General features: G+C 60.4%; 2 protein-coding genes across 2 annotated transcripts in view; both read left to right on the top strand.

Moving 5' to 3' along the window:
• Positions 1–18,864, top strand: part of LOC115641681 (immunoglobulin superfamily member 1-like) — a 162,763-nt gene that overhangs the window by 37,970 nt on the left and 105,929 nt on the right. The window lies entirely within an intron of this gene.
• On the top strand, positions 7,815–16,004 carry LOC115641618 (voltage-dependent calcium channel gamma-7 subunit-like). The gene is made up of 6 exons (XM_030544941.1): positions 7,815–7,866; positions 11,035–11,267; positions 11,481–11,567; positions 12,005–12,145; positions 14,946–15,091; positions 15,683–16,004. The coding sequence occupies exons 2-6, from the start codon at positions 11,072–11,074 to the stop codon at positions 15,941–15,943; spliced, it is 831 nt and encodes a 276-aa protein (XP_030400801.1). The 5' UTR covers positions 7,815–7,866; positions 11,035–11,071; the 3' UTR covers positions 15,944–16,004.

The raw sequence follows: 18,864 nt of genomic DNA on the forward strand, positions 1-18,864 counted from the left end.
CACCCCCTGCCTGTGAGTGACTCTCCCAGTCCACTGCAGGTTCCCCCTTCCTGAGAGTGGCTCCCCCGTCTCGCTCCTTGTACCCCAGCCTGGAGAGTGTTTCCCCATCCCTATCCATGTACCCCCCCATCCTGATGCCCTTCACCCCTTTGGTGGGTGACCACCCCATCCCAGCCTTCTTCACACCTCCAAGAACCCCCACCCCCCTGTCCGCCCCCTGTACCCCCACAGAGCAGGTGTGGTCCCTATGGGGAATCAGGAGTCCCAACAGAGCCTGTGATTAGGGGGACCCCATGGGTGCAGCTCTGCCCACCCCATGTGACCGCAGGGAGGGGGTGCTGTGGGGGGGAAAGCAGGGGTCACTAGAGTCTGAGCCAGCGGATGGGGGCTGGCGTATGTGGGGGACAGTGAAGGGGTAGGGGCCAAGGGAAGTAACCCGGCTCTTCTTTCTCTCTCCCCCCCCCCACCCCGTCATCTGTCTTGCTGTCTGTCCGTCCCTGCCTGGATCTGTCTCGCTGCACGTCTGGGTCTCTCCCTCGTGGCTCTGTCCGTGTCCGTCTGCCCCTCTCGGGCCGTCTCCGTCTGTCCATCCCAGTGCGGGAGGAGCGGCGAGAACTTCGACAAGTTTTTCACGCGGGCGGTGCCGGCGCTGACCCCCCCGGACCAGCTGGTCATGGCAGGGCTGGACCAGAGCGAATTCCAGGGCTTCACCTATATCAACCCCGACTTCGTGCACCTCTCGCTGCGCCCCCCCACCTCCCCCATCTCCATGGTCTGACCCGCCGGCTCCCCCATGGCTTAACCTGTCTGTAACCTGAGCACCCCCCCGCCCCTCCGCGATCTACCCTGTACGTGGTCTGTCCCCACCCTCCCAGCTTGTGTGCACAGAAATGCAGCCTCCTCTGGGGTGGGGGGTGGATACACGGGGACACCTCGCCTGGCCCATTTCGTGGCTATGCAGCAAAACTGTAAAATAAGTTTGGGACAGGAAGTGAAAGAGAATCTCACACCTAAACACAGCTGTGAGCCACCAGATTCAGGAGGCCCTGACTGCCAGGGGAGAGCGCCCCTGCTGCTCCCTGCAGCCCAGTGCCCCCTAGTAGCGCCCTGGGGCATCAGGGCCAGCCCTGCCAGCCAGGGGCCAGTGCCCCTGCTGGCCCCCTGCACTAAATAGTTTGAACTTGTACATAACAGGGGGGTGGGGGAAGAGCTTGAAGGTCAGGGGGGACAATTGCTGCTTCTCAGTCTTCCTTAACAATGCCCCTCCGCTAAGATATTGACCCCCCTTCTCTGGTGCATGGAGTACATATAGCTACACATCTGTATTTACAGCTGTAACGCACAGGCCAATCCATCGCAGCTTTCCCCTCTGTGCCCCCAACAGTCAGGGGCTGGGCCCAGGGGTCGCCATTTCAGACAAGCCCCAGGTTGGAGGAAATACCCTCCCCCACCCTTCCCAACCTCAGGCTTGGTGTGGGGCAAGGGCTCACCTGGAGGAGAAGGCGCGGCGAGGGAGCCAGGACTCTTGGGTTCTCTCCCAGCTCCGGGAGGGGAGTGGGGGCTATGGTTAGAGCTGTAGGGAGTGGGCTGTTAATCAGAGCCCTCCCTGCCTAACCACTAGACACCACTCCCCTCCCAGAGCTAGGGGGAGAACCCAGGCGTCCGGGGTCCCAGCCCTTCCTGCAGGATCAGAGGGTGCCAAGTGGGGGAGCTGTTGTCCTGAGATGAGCCCACTTGTATCCCCTTGGGGGAGGGTCTGTCTTGGTCCCGCCCCCCCTTACCTCGTTCAGTCCAGCCCTGGTCTGAGTCTTCCCCCCCTAGTCCAAAAGTGCCCCCCCACACTCTGAGCACCCCGCTCTGTGTCAGGATGTAAAGAGCCCAGCTGAGCTCCCAGTTCAATAAAAGGTCTTTATCCAACCAGCAGCACCTCTGGGTCCTTTCTGAAGTGTCCTGCTGGGAGGGAGCGGGGTGCAGTGGTTAGAGGGGGGGCTGGGACCCAGGACTCCTGCGTTCTGTCCCTGGCTCTGCGAGGGGTGTGTGGTCCAGTGGTTGTGGTATGTGAGAGGGCGTGAGCGTGCCAGACTCCTGGGTTCTCTCCCAGCTTGGGGAGGGGCGTGGGGTCCAGTGCTTGGGGGGTGTGAGAGAAAGCCAGGACTCCTGGGTTTTGGGGTGACTGCCTGGCCCAGGGGCGGCTGAGCTGCCCCTCTCCATATCTTGCTTGCTGCTCCTGGCCCCACATCGGGCTCCCCATCCCGGCAGCCCCCTCCAGCCTCTGCTCTGAGCCCCACCCCCTGGACAACCCTTGCAGCCCAGGGCTCATGCCCCTTGCAATGCCCCGCCAAGCCCCCCCCATTCTGTCCAGCCCAGTGAACCTTGTTTGGCTGGTGGGTAGGGGAGGGGCTGTTCTCTTTGGACACCCCCCCCCCCCCAACTCCAGACAAAGGGAGGATCTGGATTCCTGTGGCCCGTTCCCCCTCCCCTCCAGCTCTCAGGGGACTGGCAGTTGTCTGTAAGGTAGGAATCAAGGAGAAATTAAAAGATTTGTGGCTTAGAAATGAAATTTGGGTGTATAAGGGGGAGGGGACAGGAATACAGGGCAGGGATTTAAAGGGGCCTCCAGCAAGGGATAGTAATGGGGCCCAGGGCCTTTCCCCTCTAGGGGGCTTCGGCTCCCATCCGGGCCCCAGGGCAGGGACTGGGCTGGCTCGGGGGCAAGGAATGGGGCCCGGGGCCTGTCCCCTCTAGGGGGCACCGGCCCCAATCCAGCCCCAGGGCAGGGACTGGCTGGCTCAGGGGGCAGAGAGTGGGGCCCGGGGCCTGTCCCATCTGCGGGGCTCCGGCTCCCATCCGGCCCCAGGGCAGGGACTGGCTGGCTCAGGGCGGTGGGGAATGGGGCCCAGGGCTGTCCCCCTAGGGGGCACTGGCTCCCATCCGGCCCACAGGGCAGGGACTGGCTGGCTCAGGGGGGCAAGGAATGGGGCCCGGGGCCTGTCCCCTCTAGGGGGCACTGGCTCCCATCCGGCCCCAGGGCAGGACTGGCTGGCTCAGGGGTGGTGGAAATGGGGACTTTCCCTCCTCTCATTCTGTGGCTCATGCGTGTAACGAGTTTGCTGGTTCTCGGGACTGGTGGCCAGGCAGGTTCTTTGCAGAGCCTCATCACCCCCTTCCAAACGGGGCCACATCCCCCTCCCACGAGCAGAGAGGCCCAGGGCTGGAGGGGTCGCAAAGACCTTGGCCTTCCCCCCCCCCCCCGCCACACTGGGGCAGGGAGCGGGAGGGAGGAGACTGGGGGGCAATGTTTCTGGGGGGGAGCTATAAGAGGCAGTGGGTGGGCTCTTCTGGGTTATGGGGGAATGGTAGGGGAGGCCATCGAGCTACCCTCACCGACCCTGTTCCACGCCAGCCCACTCGATGGGACCGTGCAGTGCCGGGTAGGAGGGGGCGGGGGGTACCAGGCCTGGAAACAGACACCGGCAGACAGAAAGAACCGAGCGTTCAGCATTTCGGAGCCTGCAGTGCTGAACTCGGGGAAATCCGACTCCGACCTTGGGCCCAGGGCTGGGACGCAGGGGCTGCGGGTCGGGAGGGAGCCAGGACTGTTGGTCGGGAGTGAGGGGCACCGGCAGAGCTGGGTGGGGGGGTCAGGACTGGGCTGGCAGGGGGCTGCATGTCGGGAGTGAGGGGCACCGGCAGAGCTGGGGTGGGGGGGGGTCAGCACTGGGCTGGCAGGGGGCTGCATGTCGGGAGTGAGGGCACCGGCAGAGCTGGGTGGGGGGGGTCAGCACTGGGCTGGCAGGGGCTGCATGTCGGGAGTGAGGGCACCGGCAGAGCTGGGGTGGGGGGGGGTCAGCACGGGCTGGCAGGGGGCTGCATGTCGGGAGTGAGGGGCACCGGCAGAGCTGGGGCGGGGGGGTCAACTGGGCTGGCAGGGGGCTGCATGCGGGAGTGAGGGGCACCGGAAGAGCTGGGGGGGGGGTCAGGACTGGGCTGACAGGGGGTTGCATGTCGGGAGTGAGGGGCACCGGCAGAGCTGGGGTGGGGGGGGGGTCAGGACTGGGCTGGCTGGATCGATTTCTGTGATGGAAATTAGCAGCTTCTTCATTCCTCTTTCGTCCTGGTGACTCCATTAGTTTCAGGGTCTGCGGCTCAGGCTCCCATCCTGGGGCGGGCGGCGCCCGGCCCGACGGGCCCCGATCCCGGTGACTCTGTGTCTGGGCAGCGCCCGGCCCGACGGGCCCCGATCCCGGTGACTCTGGGGCTGGGCAGCGCCCGGCCCGACGGGGCCCCGATCTCAGCGACTCTATGTCAGGGCAGCGCCCGGCGCGACGGGCCCCGATCCCGGTGACTCTGTGTCAGGGCAGCGCCCGGCCCGACGGGCCCCGATCCCGGTGACTCTGTGTCTGGGCAGCGCCCGGCCCGACGGGGCCCCGATCTCAGCGACTCTATGTCAGGGCAGCGCCCGGCCCGACGGGCCCCGATCCCGGTGACTCTGTGTCAGGGCAGCGCCCGGCCCGACGGGCCCCGATCCCGGTGACTCTGTGTCAGGGCAGCACCCGGTCCGACGGGCCCCGGTCCCGGTGACTCTGTGTCAGGGCAGCGCCCGGCCCGACGGGGCCCCGATCTCAGCGACTCTGTGTCAGGGCAGAGTTTGATCGTGTCCAGAACACTTCCGTGCTCCCCCAGTGGTGACTGTAATTCTCAGGCGCCACCGGAGAGCAGCCGTGAGGTTACTAATGATCGAGGAATAGGCTGTGGGGCCTTTCCCCTTTGGGGCATTGACACCGGTGCAGCCCCAGGGCAGGGGACTGGCTGGTCAAGGGGCGGGGGCCTTCCCATCTGGGGGGCGCCTGTTCAGCCCTCTCCCAGGTGCGTCATTCATTTATCGACTCCTGTCGGGTGCTGCAGGGGGAGGACGGGGCTACGGGGGGGGGAATCCCGACAGGTTGCATTCACAGGAAATCCACGGGGAAAACATCCTTGTGTGTCGCAGACTGGGAGAGAGACCCAGGACTCCTGCCCCCCCAACCATTAGACCTCACTCCCTCCCAGAGCCCGGGACCGAAGAACCTAGGAGTCCAGCCCCACCCCCCCAACCACTAGACCCCACTCCCTTCCCAGAGCCGGGACAGAACCCAGGAGTCCTGCCTCCCCTCTAACCACTAACACCCACCACTCCCTTCCCAGAGCCGGACAGAACCCAGGAGGCCTGCCTCCCCTAACCAACTACACCCCACTCCCCTTCCAGAGCCCGGGACAGAACCCAGGAGTCCTGCCTCCCTCTAACCACTAAACACCACTCCTTCCCAGAGCCGGGACAGAACCCAGGAGTCCGCCTCCCCTCTAACCACTAAAACCCCACTCCCTTCCCAGAGCCGGGACAGAACCCAGGAAGTCCTGCATCTACCCCCACCCCCGAATCACTAGACCCCCATTCCCTTCCCAGAGCCGGGACCAGAACCAGGAGTCCTGCCTCCCCTCTAATCCCTAGACACCACTCCCCTCCCAGAGCCTGGGACAGAACCCAGCAGTCCTGCCCCCACCCCCACCCCCACCCCCACCCCCTCCCCCGGACCACTAGACTCCACTCCCTTCCCAGAGCCGGGACAGAACACAGCAGTCCTGCCCCTGCCCCCCACCCGTAAACCACTAGACCCCCACTCCCTCCCAGAGCCTGGGACAGACCCAGCAAGTCCTGCCCCCACCCCCGAAACCACTAGACCCCACTCCCCTCCCAGAGCCTGGGACAGAACCCAGGAGTCCTGGCTCCCCTCTAACCACTAGACCCCACTCCCCTCCCAGAGCCTGGGACAGAACCCAGGAGTCCTGGCTCCCAGCCCCCCTCCCTCTTTTAAAAATCTTCCTACTGTCCAGGAAGGTGAATTTCCTCGATGTCTGTATGTGGGGGGGGGGTGACTGAGAAAGAAGGAAAAGCGAAGCGGCCCCTGAAAGAGACCCCAGGAGCCGAGCCCCAAAGCCCTGAAGCCCAAAGGGCCTGGGAAAGGAAGGAAGGAAGGAAGGAAAGTGTCCGGGAGCCAAACAAAGCAGTGCCCGAGTGGGGAAGAAAGAGCGGATGGGGGGGGGGGCATAGAAAAGGAAGAAAGGAAGGAAGGAGGAAAGGAAAGAAAGAGGAAGGACGGGAGTGAAGGAAGAAAGAAGCATAGGGCTGGGGGGCTGCGGAGGGATTGGGGGAAGGGCTGGAGGCTGGGGAGGGGCTGTGGGGGAGGGGCTAGAGGAGGGGCTGTGGAAGAGGGGGTGGGGTGGTGAAAGGGGTTGAGGGGCGAGATTGAAGGGGAGGGGCTGGGGGGGGGATGGGGTTGGGAAGGGACTGTGGGGGAGGGGTTGGGGTGGGGCTCGAGCATGGGAGCGGGGAAGGGGGGTGGCCGGGTCTGTCCTTTAAGCGCGGGCCCGTGACATCACGGTGTCCGCGGCACGGGGGGGGGGGGGGAAGCTCCCGTGGATTTTCCAGCAGCGAGAGCGGAGCCGTTTTCCGGAGCGTCCGTCCGGTCCGGTCCGGTCCAGCCCGCGATCCGACCGGAGCCAGCCCCTCCCCCCTCCCTGCACCCCCGTCCTCCAGCGCAGCTGTTTTCGCTCCTTCTCCCCCCTCAGCATCCCCCCGCCGGGCCCCTGTTCCCTCCCCACCCCCATCCTCCCTCCGGCTCCTGTCCCCTTCCCCCCCCGCATCCCCCGCGGGCCCCTGTTCCCGCTCCCCCCCCGGCCCTTGTTTCCTCCCCTCCCTCGCAATCTCCCTCCAGGCTCCTGTCCCCTTCCCCCCCGCATCCCACGCCGGCCCCTTTCCCTCCCCCCCCACCTTGTTCCCTCCCCTCCCTCCGCATCCTCTCCTCCGGGCTCCTGTTCCCCTTCCCCCCCCAGCATCCCACCCGGGCCCCTGTTTCCCCTCGTCCCTCCGCATCCTCCCCTCCAGGCTCTGTCGCCTTCCCTCTCCACCCCCAGCATCCCCCCCCCCGGGCCCCTGATCCCATCCCCCCCGCCGGGCCCCTGATCCCATTCCCTCCGCATCCCCCGCTGAGATCCTGTCCCCTTCATTCTCCCCCACCGCCGCATCCTCCCGCCGGACCGGTCCTCTCCCCCCCTAGCATCCCTCTCCCGGGCCCCTGTCCTCTTTCCCCCCCCCCCCCCACGCCTGGCACCTGTCTTCTTCCCCGCCCCCCCTGCTGCATCCCTCCCCGGGCTCCTGTCCTCTCTCCCCCCCCCGCATCCCCCGCCTGTCCCTGTTCTCTCTCCTCCCCCCCCGCCGCATCCCTCCGCCGGGCTCCTGTCTCTCCCCCACCCACCGCAGGGCCCTGTTCCCTCTCCCCCCGCCGCATCCCTCCGCTGTCCCAGTTCCCTCTACCCCCCCCCCTCCGCCGCATCCCTCCGCCGGCTCCTTCTCCTTCCCTCCCCCCCCCCTCCGCATCCCTCCGCCGGGCTCCTGTCTCCTTCCCTCTCCCCCCCTCCGCATCCCTCCGCCGGGTCCTGTCTCCTTCCTCCCCCCCTCCCTCCGCATCCCTCCGCCGGGCTCCTGTCTCTCCCCCACCCACCGCCGGGCCTGTTCCCTCTTCCCCCCGCCGCATCCCTCGCGGGTCCCCAGTTCCCTCTACCCCCCCCCCGCCGCACCCTCCGCCGGACTTGTCTTCCGCCCCCCCCCCGCTGCATCCCTCCGCCCGGGTCTCCGGCTCCTTCCCCCGCTGCGCCCGGCTCCCGCCTGCAGCTGCTGCGGCTCCCGGGGGAGACCCCCACCCCCACCCATGGTCTTCGGGCCCGGGAAGCCGCTTGCCCGGGGGTCTGAGGCCGGCGCAGGAGCGGAGCGGCGGGGGCAGAGCATGTGGGGGCCGCCGGCCGGCCAGCGCCCCCGGGAGTGAGCGCCAGGTGAGCGCCGGGGGTGCGGGCTGGATGTGCATCGGGTGTGTACATCGTGTATGTGTGTGTAGAGTGTGTGTGTTCTGTGTGTGTGTGTACACACTGGGTGTGTGTGTACATCGTGTGTGTGTGTACACTGGGTGTGTGTGTACATTGTGTGTGTGTGGATAGAGTGTGTGTGTGTACACTGGGTGTTCGTGTACAGTGTGTGTACAGTGTGTGTGTGTGTTCTCTCTGTGTGTGTACACTGTGTGTGTGTACATCGTGTGTGTGTGAGCATGTACACTGGGTGTGCATGTGTGTGGGTACACTGGGTGTGTGTGTGTGTGTGCATGGTGTGGGTGTGTGTACATTGGGTGTACATGTGTGTGGGTACACTGTGTGTGTGTGTGTGTGGGTACACTGTGTGGGGGTACACTGTGTGTGTGTACATCATGTGTGTACACTGTGTGTGTAGGGTACACTGTGTACATCGTGTGTGTGTGTGGTACACTGTGTGTGTGTGCAGGGTACACTGGGTGTGTGCACCATATATGGGGTACACCCTGTGTGTGTACATAGTGTGTGTGTGCACACACCGTGTGTGGGGGGGGGTACACCATGGGTGTATGTGTTTGTACATTGTGTGTGTATGTGTATGTACACCCTGTGTATGTATGTACATTGTGTATGTGTGTGTTTGTGTGAGTACACTGTGTGTAGACTATGTGGGTGTGTGTATGTATAACAAGTGTATGTGAGGGGGGGGACACCAGGAGGGGGTGGTGATTTATGTACACCGTGTGTGTGTGTGTGTGTGTGTGTGTGTGTGTGTGTGTGTGAGAGAGAGAGAGAGAGAGAGAGAGAGAGAAAGTGTGTGTGTGTGAGAGAGGGGATACACTGGGAGGGGTGTACTTACACTGTGCGTGTATGAGAGTCTGTGTGTGTATGTACACCTGGTGTGAATGTCAGTGAGAAACTGTGTGTGTGTGTATGTACATACGTACATGGGAGTGTGTGTGTGTGTGTGTGTGAGGGAGAAAGAGTGGTGCTGCCCCCTGGTGTGTGTGTGTGTGTGTGTGTGTGTGTGTGTGTGTGTGTGTGTGTGTCCTGCTGTACTCTCCTCTGGAGTTCTGTCTGCAGAGCTGACTGGTGACTTTTAGCCTCAGTTGTCTCATTTTCCCAACCCATTTTCCAGTGCAAGGGCGGAGGGAGGGTGTCTCTGTGTGGCAGTGAGTGTTGTGCTAGTGTATGTGATATTCATTAGTGTCCCTGTGTGTATGCACATGCCTTATTTGGAGACGTTGTGTACAGTATATTGTGGTGCGTATGTGTGTTCATGCGAGGAGTTGTGTTAGGGTATGTGCCCCTTTAGATATGTGAGAATTGTTTGCTGCTGCTGTGAACAGTAAATTGTGTGTGTGTGTGTGTGTGTGTGTGTGTGTGTGTGTGTGTGTGTGTGTGTATCCCTGATGCCCCCTGCTGGAGGGGATGAGCCCTGCTCTGTGTGTGTGTGCACCCAGGTGTGCATGCAGCCCGTGGAGATGTGTAGAGTGCATTGTGAAGTTTTGCATGTGTGCCTTTGTGCATGTGTGTGGATGCGTGTGTGGATGTGCACACACATTTTGCTTGGTTGTTCCAGTAGGTGGCCAGTTGTGTGTGCGATTTTGCTGAGTGCCAATCTGTGAGAGTTTCTGAGCACTGGCAGTGTTGTCTGTGTGATTTCCTTAGTGTCTCTCTGTGCATGGTGTGTGTGTGTGTGTGGTGTTGATGTGCACTGCTGTGTGCATTGTGCTAGTGTAGTTAGTGTGTGCTACTGGCTGGTGTGTGTGTGTTGCACTGGTGTCAGTTGTTACTCACTGTTAATGTGTGCTATGTGCTTCTGAGTAATGTGTGTTTGTGCATTGCGCTAGTGTCTGTGTTGTGTGTACTGGTGGCTGTTTTGCGGTGGGTGGGTGTGGGCCTAGTGCAGGGGTTCTCAACCTGGGGGTTGGGACCCCTCGGGGTTGTGAGGTTATTACGTGAGGGGTTGTGAGCTGTCAGCCTCCACCCCAAACCCCACTTTGCCTCCAGCATTTATAATGGTGTTAAATATATAAAAAAGTGTTTTTAATTTATGAGGGGGGGTTGCACTCGGAGTCTTGCTATGTGAAAGGGGTCACCAGTACAAAAGTTTGAGAACCACTGGCCTAGTGTGTCTTTAGGTGTGATGTCCTAGGGTATGTTGTCTTTGTGTTAGTTGTGTTGGGTGCTGTTTGGCTGCTTGCTACACAGTTGGTGTGTTTCTGAGACCAGTCACTACACAGTGGTGGGGTGGGGGAGCCCGTACAGTGCTAGACAGGGGTAGGTAGAGTGTCTTAGGAGTGCTGGCTTGTTATGGTAGGATCTGTCAGTCGCTGGGTCTGTCTCTGTTGGGTTGTTATTGTAGGGTCTTTCGGGAGTGCTGGCTTATTATGGTAGGGTCTGTCAGTCGCTGGGTCTGTCTCTGTTGGGTTGTTATTGTAGGGTCTCTCGGGAGCGCTGGCTTGTTGCGGTGGGTCTCTGAGGCATGGGGGCTGTCCAGGCTGTTTGGTTATTGTAGGGTCTCTCAGGAGCTCTGGTTTGTTATGGTTGGGTTATATTAACAGATCCTGTGCACAGGGTTTAAACTCTCATAGAATATTTCCCAGAGGGGGACCCCCCCACAACATGCTCTGAAAACTCCAGGGGGCTTGAAAATATTTCCCAGAGCTCTGCTCTGGACAGCTCCTGCTGAATTACGCCCTGTCTGTGCGTTGGTGATGCAGACCTTGGGGGGCAGCCCAACCCCTGGCAAGTGGGACCCTTCTCTGCCTGGACCAGTTGCTGGGGCCAGGGGGCTCCCTCGCTGCTGTGCGACTGAACCCCATAGACCTGCCCCTACATCCAACTGTGTGTGTGCTCTACTCTCACCGGCAGGGCTGGCCCTACTGCCCCAGGGCAAAGCAGGGAGTGCTGGGCTGCAGGGGGAGTGGCGGAGGGGCTCGACGGGGAGCTCTGGGCTGCGGGGAGCGGGGGCTCTGTGGGGGGCACTATGCTGCAGGGAGTGCAGTTTAAGGGGAGCCAGGACTCCTGGGTTCCATCCCGGGCTCTGGGAGGGGAGTGGGGTCTAGTGGTTAGAGCGGGGGTGCGGGGGTGGCTGGCAGTGGCTACTGAGCCTGTTTCTCTCTCCCTGCCCAGGTCCGCGTGCTGTGTGTGGTGCCCCCCGTCCCTTAGGATGAGTAACTGCAGCAGCCGCGCGCTGACGCTGCTTAGTAGCGTGTTCGGGGCCTGTGGGCTGCTGCTGGTGGGCATCGCGGTCAGCACCGACTACTGGCTTTACATGGAGGAGGGCATCGTGCTGCAGCAGAACCAGACCACCGAGATCAAGATGGCGCTGCATGCCGGGCTCTGGAGAGTCTGCTTCTTCGCTGGTACGAGGCCTGTGTTGCGAGCTTCCTCAAGCAGTTCCCCCAGCAGTGTGTGTGGGAGACTCGCTGGTGTTGCGAGCTTCCCCCGGCAGTGCCCCTAGCCAGGGCAGTCTCATAGCACTGCCCTGGCTGGGGACTTCTTGGTGCTGCGAGTTTCCCCAGAGCAGTGCCCTGACAGGAGCGTTGCCAGGTAACACCATCTCTTGCCCCCTGCAGGCCGGGAGAAGGGCCGGTGTGTGGCATCAGAGTATTTCCTGGAACCCGAGATAAACCTGGTGACGGAAAACACGGAGAACATCTTGAGTAAGTGAGAGGGGCCCTCCCGTCCCGGGGGCTTCAAGACAGAGCGCACGAGCAAGAGGGTGTGCATGGGGAGAAAACGTGTCAGCTCCCACATGCTGTGGAGAGGAGATGGCAGCCGTGTCGCAGGCATGTCCCAGGACTCTGTGTTCAGCTCCGAGCAAGATAGTACGTGGCATGAAGCCCAGCCTCCTGGCAGCCTGGTCCTCCATGGGGTTGGGAGCTGTTAGGGGTGGGACCTAGGGGGGTAGAGCTGGAGTTTGTAGGGGGCAGTGGGGACAGAAGGAGATGGGGGGAGGAGATGTGCTCATGGGTGGGTGGGGTACATGGGGGATGGGAGGTGAGGAGCGTGTTGGAGGGCCTGAGAGAGGGTGGTCTCTATCCTGTGGGGTGGGGGACGGGGGTGGAGATGCTTTGACTGTCTGGTGTCCCCCCCCCAGAGACAGTTCGCACGGCCACCCCCTTCCCCATGGTCAGCCTCTTCCTTGTCTTCACGGCCTTCGTCATCAGCAACATCGGCCACATCCGGCCACAGAGAACCATCCTGGCCTTCGTCTCCGGCATCTTCTTCATCCTCTCTGGTGAGGGGCCTGGGAGCGGAGTGTGGGGCTCGGTGGGGGAGCTGTCCCCCGGCAGTCAGGGCTGGCCCCAATGCCCCAGTGTGGCACTAGGGGGGCTGTCCTGCAGGGAGTGGGGGGGCTTAGTAGGGGACACTCTCCCCGGCAGTCAGGGCTGGCCCCAATGCCCCATTGCGGCACTGGGGGGGGCTGTCCTTCAGGGAGCGGAGTCTCAGTAGGGGACACTCTCTCCTGGGAGTCAGGGCTGGCCCCAATGCCCCATTGCAGCACTGGGGGGGGCTGTCCTTCATGGAGCGGGGGCTCAGTAGGGGGTGCTCTCCCCTAGCAGTCAGCGCCCCCCCCAAATCCTGCTTGAGGTTGTGGTTGGATGTGAGATTCTCTTTCAACTCCCATCCCAAACTTTTGTGTGGTGCAGCCATTGAATAGTGCCAGGAGCAGGGGTCTCTGTGTAAACACCCCAGTGCCCTACTTCGGAAACGGCTGCATTTCAGGGCTGGGCGAGGGATCCCCATATAAACAGTCCCCGTGTCCCACCCCAGAGGTGGCTGCATCTCAGCACCCGGTGTGAAATTCTGGTATAAAGAGGCCCCGCGCCCCACTGGAGAAAGACACTGGAACAAATTTGAAAGAACCAGTTTGTTGTGCACCTGGAGGATAGGGGAGTTACAAGGAACAGCCAGCGTGGCTTTTTCAAGAACAAATCACGCCAAGCCAACCTCATTTCCTGCTTTGACAGGATTACTGGCCAAGTGGACGGGGGGAAGCAGTAAACGTGAGAGATCTTGATTTTAGCAAGGCCTACGTGACGTTCTCATTAGCAGACTGGGGAAATGCGGCACTTTCTAGATGAATTTACTATAGGGCAGATGCACCGTTAGTTGGAAGACGGTACTCTAAGCGTCGTTACCACTGATAGCTGGGAGGTGGATCTAGTGAGGCCTGCAGGGGTCAGCCGTGGGTCTGGTACTATTCACTCTTTTAACTAATGACTCGGATTATGGAGTGGAGAGTGGCATTGGCAGATGCCCCCAAGCCGGGAGAGGGTGTGAGCCCTTGGGAGGATGGGATTAGCGTTCACAACGACCCTGCTGAATTGCAGACATGGGCTGAAATGGACTAGCTGCAGAGCCGGTGCAAGGATGTTTCGCACCCTAGGCGAAACGTCCACCTTGCGCCCCCCCCCCCGTTCCTGAGCCCCCGCCTTGAGGCAACCCCTGCGGCAGCTCCCCCCCTCTGCCCGAGTACCCCCCTGCAGCAGTCCCCACCCCCCCGCCTTGAGGCACCCCCCCATGCCCCAGCTCACCCCTGCTCCACCTCCACCCCGAGCACGCCATCGCTGCTTCACTTCTCCCGCCTCCCAGGCTTGCGGTGCCAATTAGCTTAGGCGCTACAAGCCTGGGAGGCGGGAGAAGTGAAGCGGCCATGGCGTGCTCGGGGTGGAGACGGAGCAGGGGTGAGCTGGGGCGGGGAGTTCCCCTGCGTGCCGCCCGCCCCCCTTACTTGCTGCAGGCAGCCCTCCCCGCGCTCCCCTGACCCAGCTCCCTCTGCCTAAATGCCGGTGGTGACCTGGGCGGCCGAAGAGCCGGCCGCTGCGGTCGCTGCCGAAGAAAATGCCGCCCCCCAAATCCTAGGTCGCCTAAATGGTTGCACCGGCCCTGGTGAGCCCTTGGGAGGATGGGATTAGTGTTCAAAACCACCCAGCCGAATTGCAGACGTGGTCTGAAATGGACCAGATGAAAGTCAATCCAAACAAGGGCAAAGTCCATCACTTGGGAAGGAAAAATCCAGTGCATGGCTACAAAAGGTGGGCTAGCTGGCTAGGGGGGCGGACGGCTGGAAAAGGGCAGGGGGTTAAAATGGGTCATGAACCGAATACGAGGCACCGATGCAGTTGCCAAAAAAAGTGACTGAATTCTGGGGGCGGGGGCAACAGGAGTGTCAGACGTAAGACGCGGGAGGTGATTGTCCCGCTCTGCTCGGCGCTAGTGGAGACCTCGGCTGCGTCCAGTTCTGGGCACTGCCCTTTGGGGCAGAGGCACAGATTGGACAGAGGAGAGCCAGAAACCCCGGGCAAAAGGAAGTTTTAAAAAACTGGCCATGTTTAGTCCAGAGAAAAGAAGCCCAAGGCGGGGACCCGAGACCAGTCTTCACATAAGAGCTGCTGTAAAGGGTTGTGATCAGTTATTTTCTGTGTCTGCTGGAGATGGGACAAGAAGTAATCGGCTTAATCCGCAGCAAGGGAGATGTAGGTTAGATATTAGGAAAAATGTTCTAACTCTAAGGGGAGGAAAGCTCTGGAATCAGCTCCCAAGGGAGGTTGTGGGATTTCCCCTGTCAGTGGAGGTTTTAAAGAACAGTTTGGCCACACCCCAGACCCAGACCCAGGTTGGACCAGACCCCAGATTCAGGTCTAGGTTTACTTGGTCTAGCATCAGTGCAGATGCTCAAGGTCCCTTCCATCCTGACATTTTTATAGTCCTCATGTAAACAGACTCCAGCCCCACCCCAGAGGCTGTCGCATCTCAGCACGGGCCGAGGGGTCCCTGTATAAACAGCCCCTGCACCCCACCCCAGAGGCAGCTGCATCTCAGAGCCGGACCGGGGGGGTCCCTGTATAAACAGCCCCTGCACCCAGCCCCAGAGGGGCTGCTTCTCAGTGCTGGGAGAGGGGTCCCTGTATAAGCAGACCCCACGCCCCACCCCAGAGGCGGTCGCATCTCAGCAAGGCGTGGGGTCCCTGTCTGAACAGCTCTCAGAGGCAGCTGCATCTCAGCAGCTTTATCGTTGGACCTGTCTCTTGCAGGCCTGTCTCTCGTGGTGGGATTAGTTCTCTACATCTCCAGCATCAACGATGAGGTGATGAATCGGCCCAGTGGGTCGGAGCAGTATTTCCACTATCGCTACGGCTGGTCCTTCGCCTTCGCAGCCTCCTCCTTCCTCCTCAAAGAGGTTTGGACCTTGCCCCACACCCCATCCCAACCCCTCCTCCCTGGGGCCCTGGAGATTCCTGGCTGGCTCTGTGCTGCCCCCTGGGGTAGAACTTAGAACCCCCTTTCCCTGATTCTGCAGGCTGAACTAATGGAGAATCCCCCTCTGCTGGCACAGTACGGTGACTGTGACACACGGAGAGGGGCAGTTCTAATCTATCCAGCAGGGGGCAGTGGCGAGAGCTGTTGGGGGAGCCTAGAAAGTCTCTGACCTCAAATTACAACAGGGGAATCCTTCAAATAGATGAGGTAGATGGGCCCAATTGGGAGGAGGGGGAGGTCTGGTGGTTAGAGCAAGAGGGCTGGGAGCCAGGACTCCTAAGTTCTATGCCCAGCTCTGGGAGGGAGAGTGTGGTCTAGTGGTTAGAGCAGGCAGGGGCTGGGAGTAAGATGCCTGGGTTCTATCCCCAGCTTGGGCGGGGGAGTGGGATCTAGTGGATTGGGGGCAGGGGAGAGCCAGGACTCCTGGTTCCATCCCCAGCTCTAGGAGGGGAGCAGGGTTCTGCTGTCCCATTCCTTCCCCTTCCGCCTCACTGTCTCCCACCTCCTGCAGGGCGCCGGCGTGATGTCCGTATACCTTTTCACAAAGCGCTATGCGGAAGAGGAGATGTACCGTCCCCACCCGGCCTTCTACCGCCCACAGCCTGAGCGACTGCTTGCCGACTACTCGGGCCAGTTCCTGCACCCGGAGGTGTGGCACCGCGGGCGCAGCCCCTCCGACATCTCCAGCGACGTCTCCATCCAGATGACCCAGAATTACCCCCCTGCTATCAAGTACCCCGAGCACATGCACATATCCACCTCGCCCTGCTAGGCCAGCCCCCCAGACCATCCCCCACCGGGGCCTGCCAGCCGCCCCCCACCCCAGAGACTGTGCGGAGTGGGGCCCACACTGTGGATCACAGACGGGGTGCTACTGGACTGCAACCCCTCCTTGTCCCCCTTTCTTGCTCCCTCTGCACCGTCCCTGGAGACCTCCTCAATTTGGCCATTTTGGCAGGATTGTGACAGGAAGTCACCCCGTTGGTCATTTTAGTAGCCATGGGAGCTTGGCGGGATTCCTGACAGGAAGTCACCCTGTTGGCCATTTTGATAGCTATGGGAAGGTGGGTGGGATTCCCAAGAGGAAGTCACCCTGTCAGAGCCATTTTGGTCACTGCAAGATTCCCAACAGGAAGTCCCTTGTTGGCTATTTTGGTAGCCGTGGGAACTTGGCAATATTGCTGACAGGAAGTCACCTGTTGGCCGTTTTGGCTGCCATGGGCAGGTGCCGGGATTCCCAACAGGAAGCCATCTGTCAGCCATTTTGTTTGTCATCATCGGGCCAGCCCCAGATGCTTTTTTTGTCCCCAAAGGGGCCAATTCCTAACAGGAAGTGACCCCCTCCCTGCTCCAATCTCTTTCTCCCAGATCCTGACAAGAAGTGGCTCCTCTGCCATCTTTTTTGCCCCATAATGGCCAACCTCGATTAGGAAACTGCCCATCTGCCATTCTGGTTATCATTGCACCAGCTCCCCTTTGTATAGATCCTGAGAAGAAATGTCTCCTAATGCCATTTTCCTCAGTTCCAGAATGGCCAACCCTGACAGGAAGTCACTCGTCAGCCATTTTCCTTGTTGCCATGCCAGTCCCTTCTCCCGCAGATCATGAGAGGAAATAGTTTCTCCGCCATCTTTGCTGCCCCACAATGGCCAACCTTGACAGGAAGTCACTCGTCAGCCATTTTCCTTGTTGCCATGCCAGTCCCTTCCCCCACAGATCATGAGAGGAAATAGTTTCTCCGCCACTTTGCTGCCCCACAATGGCCAACCTTGACAGGAAGTCACTCATCAGCCATTTCCTTGTTGCCATGCCAGTCCCTTCCCCCACAGATCATGAGAGGAAATAATTTCTCCGCCATCTTTGCCGCCCACAATGGCCAACATCTGACAGGAAGTTACTCAGCCATTTTCCTTGTTGCCATGCCAGTCCCTTCTCCCGCAGATCATGAGAGGAAATAGTTTCTCCGCCATCTTTGCTGCCCCACAATGGCCAACCTTGACAGGAAGTCACTCGTCAGCCATTTTCCGTGCTGCTGCACTGGTCCCTTCCCCCCCATCTGATCCTGCGAGGAAATGACTCCTCCGCCATCTTTGTTGTGAACCAGATGGGGAAACCACGTCAGCAAATGGGGACACGGGGAAGGGCCCAGGCCACTTTCTTCCCTCGAAAGCAACCTAACCCAGAGAGAGAAATATGGACACCAGCGTCTGTCCGGCTAAAGCAACAGCGGCAGCTGGCTGCCGACACCTCGCCCTCAGAGACCCGCTCCCCCGCTCGACCGCCAGATGGGGGCCCCCGTCTCTTTGTCTTCCCTCCACCGAAGAACGCTCGAAAAAGCCCTTTTCTTAGCAAGCGTGGGCACGACCGCCCGTGCATGAGCAAGGCCCAGCAGCGGCCATTGCTAACCCAGCTTGAGGCCAGCTGCCCCCGTGCTCCGCTTTGCTCTTTCCTCCTATTTGCTGTCTTCTTCCGTTATTCCTGTCTTGCCGTCTTTTTTCTTTTCCACTTTCCGGCTCTTTCCTTCTTCCTTTCGCTGCACTCTTTCCTTTGTTCCTTTTCTCGTTCGTTGCCATTTGCAAATTTTCTTTGATGCTTTCCTCTCTCTGCACTCTTTCATTCATTCCTTCTTTCGTTCATTTCTCTGCACTGCTTCTCTATTGATTTTCTTTCTATGCCCATTTACAGGTTCCTTTTTTCCCCCATTTTGTTTTCCTCTTCCTTTCTCTACCTTCTTTTGTTCTTTCTCTATTAGTTCCTGTCTCTTTTAGCCATCTCCGTGTGCTGGGGTGTATCTCAGGCTGCATTTCTTTTGCCACGGTGACTGTGGTTGTGTCTGTGGAGGGGAAGGTGTCTCCATCCACGCAGAAATGAGGAAGGAGCAAATATAGCCAGAGGAGGGGAAAGATGCCGGTGGAGAGAAGGAGGAAAGGAAAATAGGGGAGAGGGAAATGAGAGAATGAAGGGAAGGAGAGAAGAGAAACGAGGCTGAGGGAGGTGATGGAGGAAAGAAGAGGGGTAGGTTATAGGTACCTGGGCCTTCAGGGATGGATCAGTGTGGGGAACTGGCATCACAGCTGGGTTTAGGCCCCTCCTGCTGGCTGGGCCATGCCAGGACCCAGGACGCTTGCTGTGGACTTGGTTGGTACTGTTCGGTCCCTGTCCCGTGTTGGTAATTTTGTGGGCTCCTTTGACAAGGTCATCTGTACCTGGCTCTGTGAGCTTCCCCATGGCAGTGACCCCAGCTGGGGAGGCTCTGGTGCTGCGAGCTTCCCCATGGCAGTGCCTCCCAGCCAGGGAGCTAAAGGAGAATCACCCTCCTCATCTCTTGTCATGATGTTGGGACTATGACATACAGAGGAGCTGTTCTTATGGCATCCACAGAGGGTGGTATAGTTGGGTGAGACCCAGCTCTGGGAGGGGAGTGGGGGCTAGTGGTTAGAGCAGGGCGGGGACTGGGAGCCAGGACTCCTGGGTTCTGTCCCTCACTCTGAGGGGGGGAGTGAGATTTAGTGGTTAGAGCAGGGGGCTTGGGAGCCAGGACACCTGGGTTCTACCTCCAGTTCTGTCAGGAGAGTGATGTCTATGGGATACATTGGAAGTGTATGTGTGTGGGGGAGTTTGCATGCCCTCAGGGAGTGGGAGACACCATCTTTTGCCCTGACCACTTAAAGGGCCAGAAATCTCCTTCTTCCT

Source organism: Gopherus evgoodei, unplaced genomic scaffold (genome assembly GCF_007399415.2).
Source record: "Gopherus evgoodei ecotype Sinaloan lineage unplaced genomic scaffold, rGopEvg1_v1.p scaffold_35_arrow_ctg1, whole genome shotgun sequence".
NCBI classification, from domain to species: domain Eukaryota; kingdom Metazoa; phylum Chordata; order Testudines; family Testudinidae; genus Gopherus; species Gopherus evgoodei.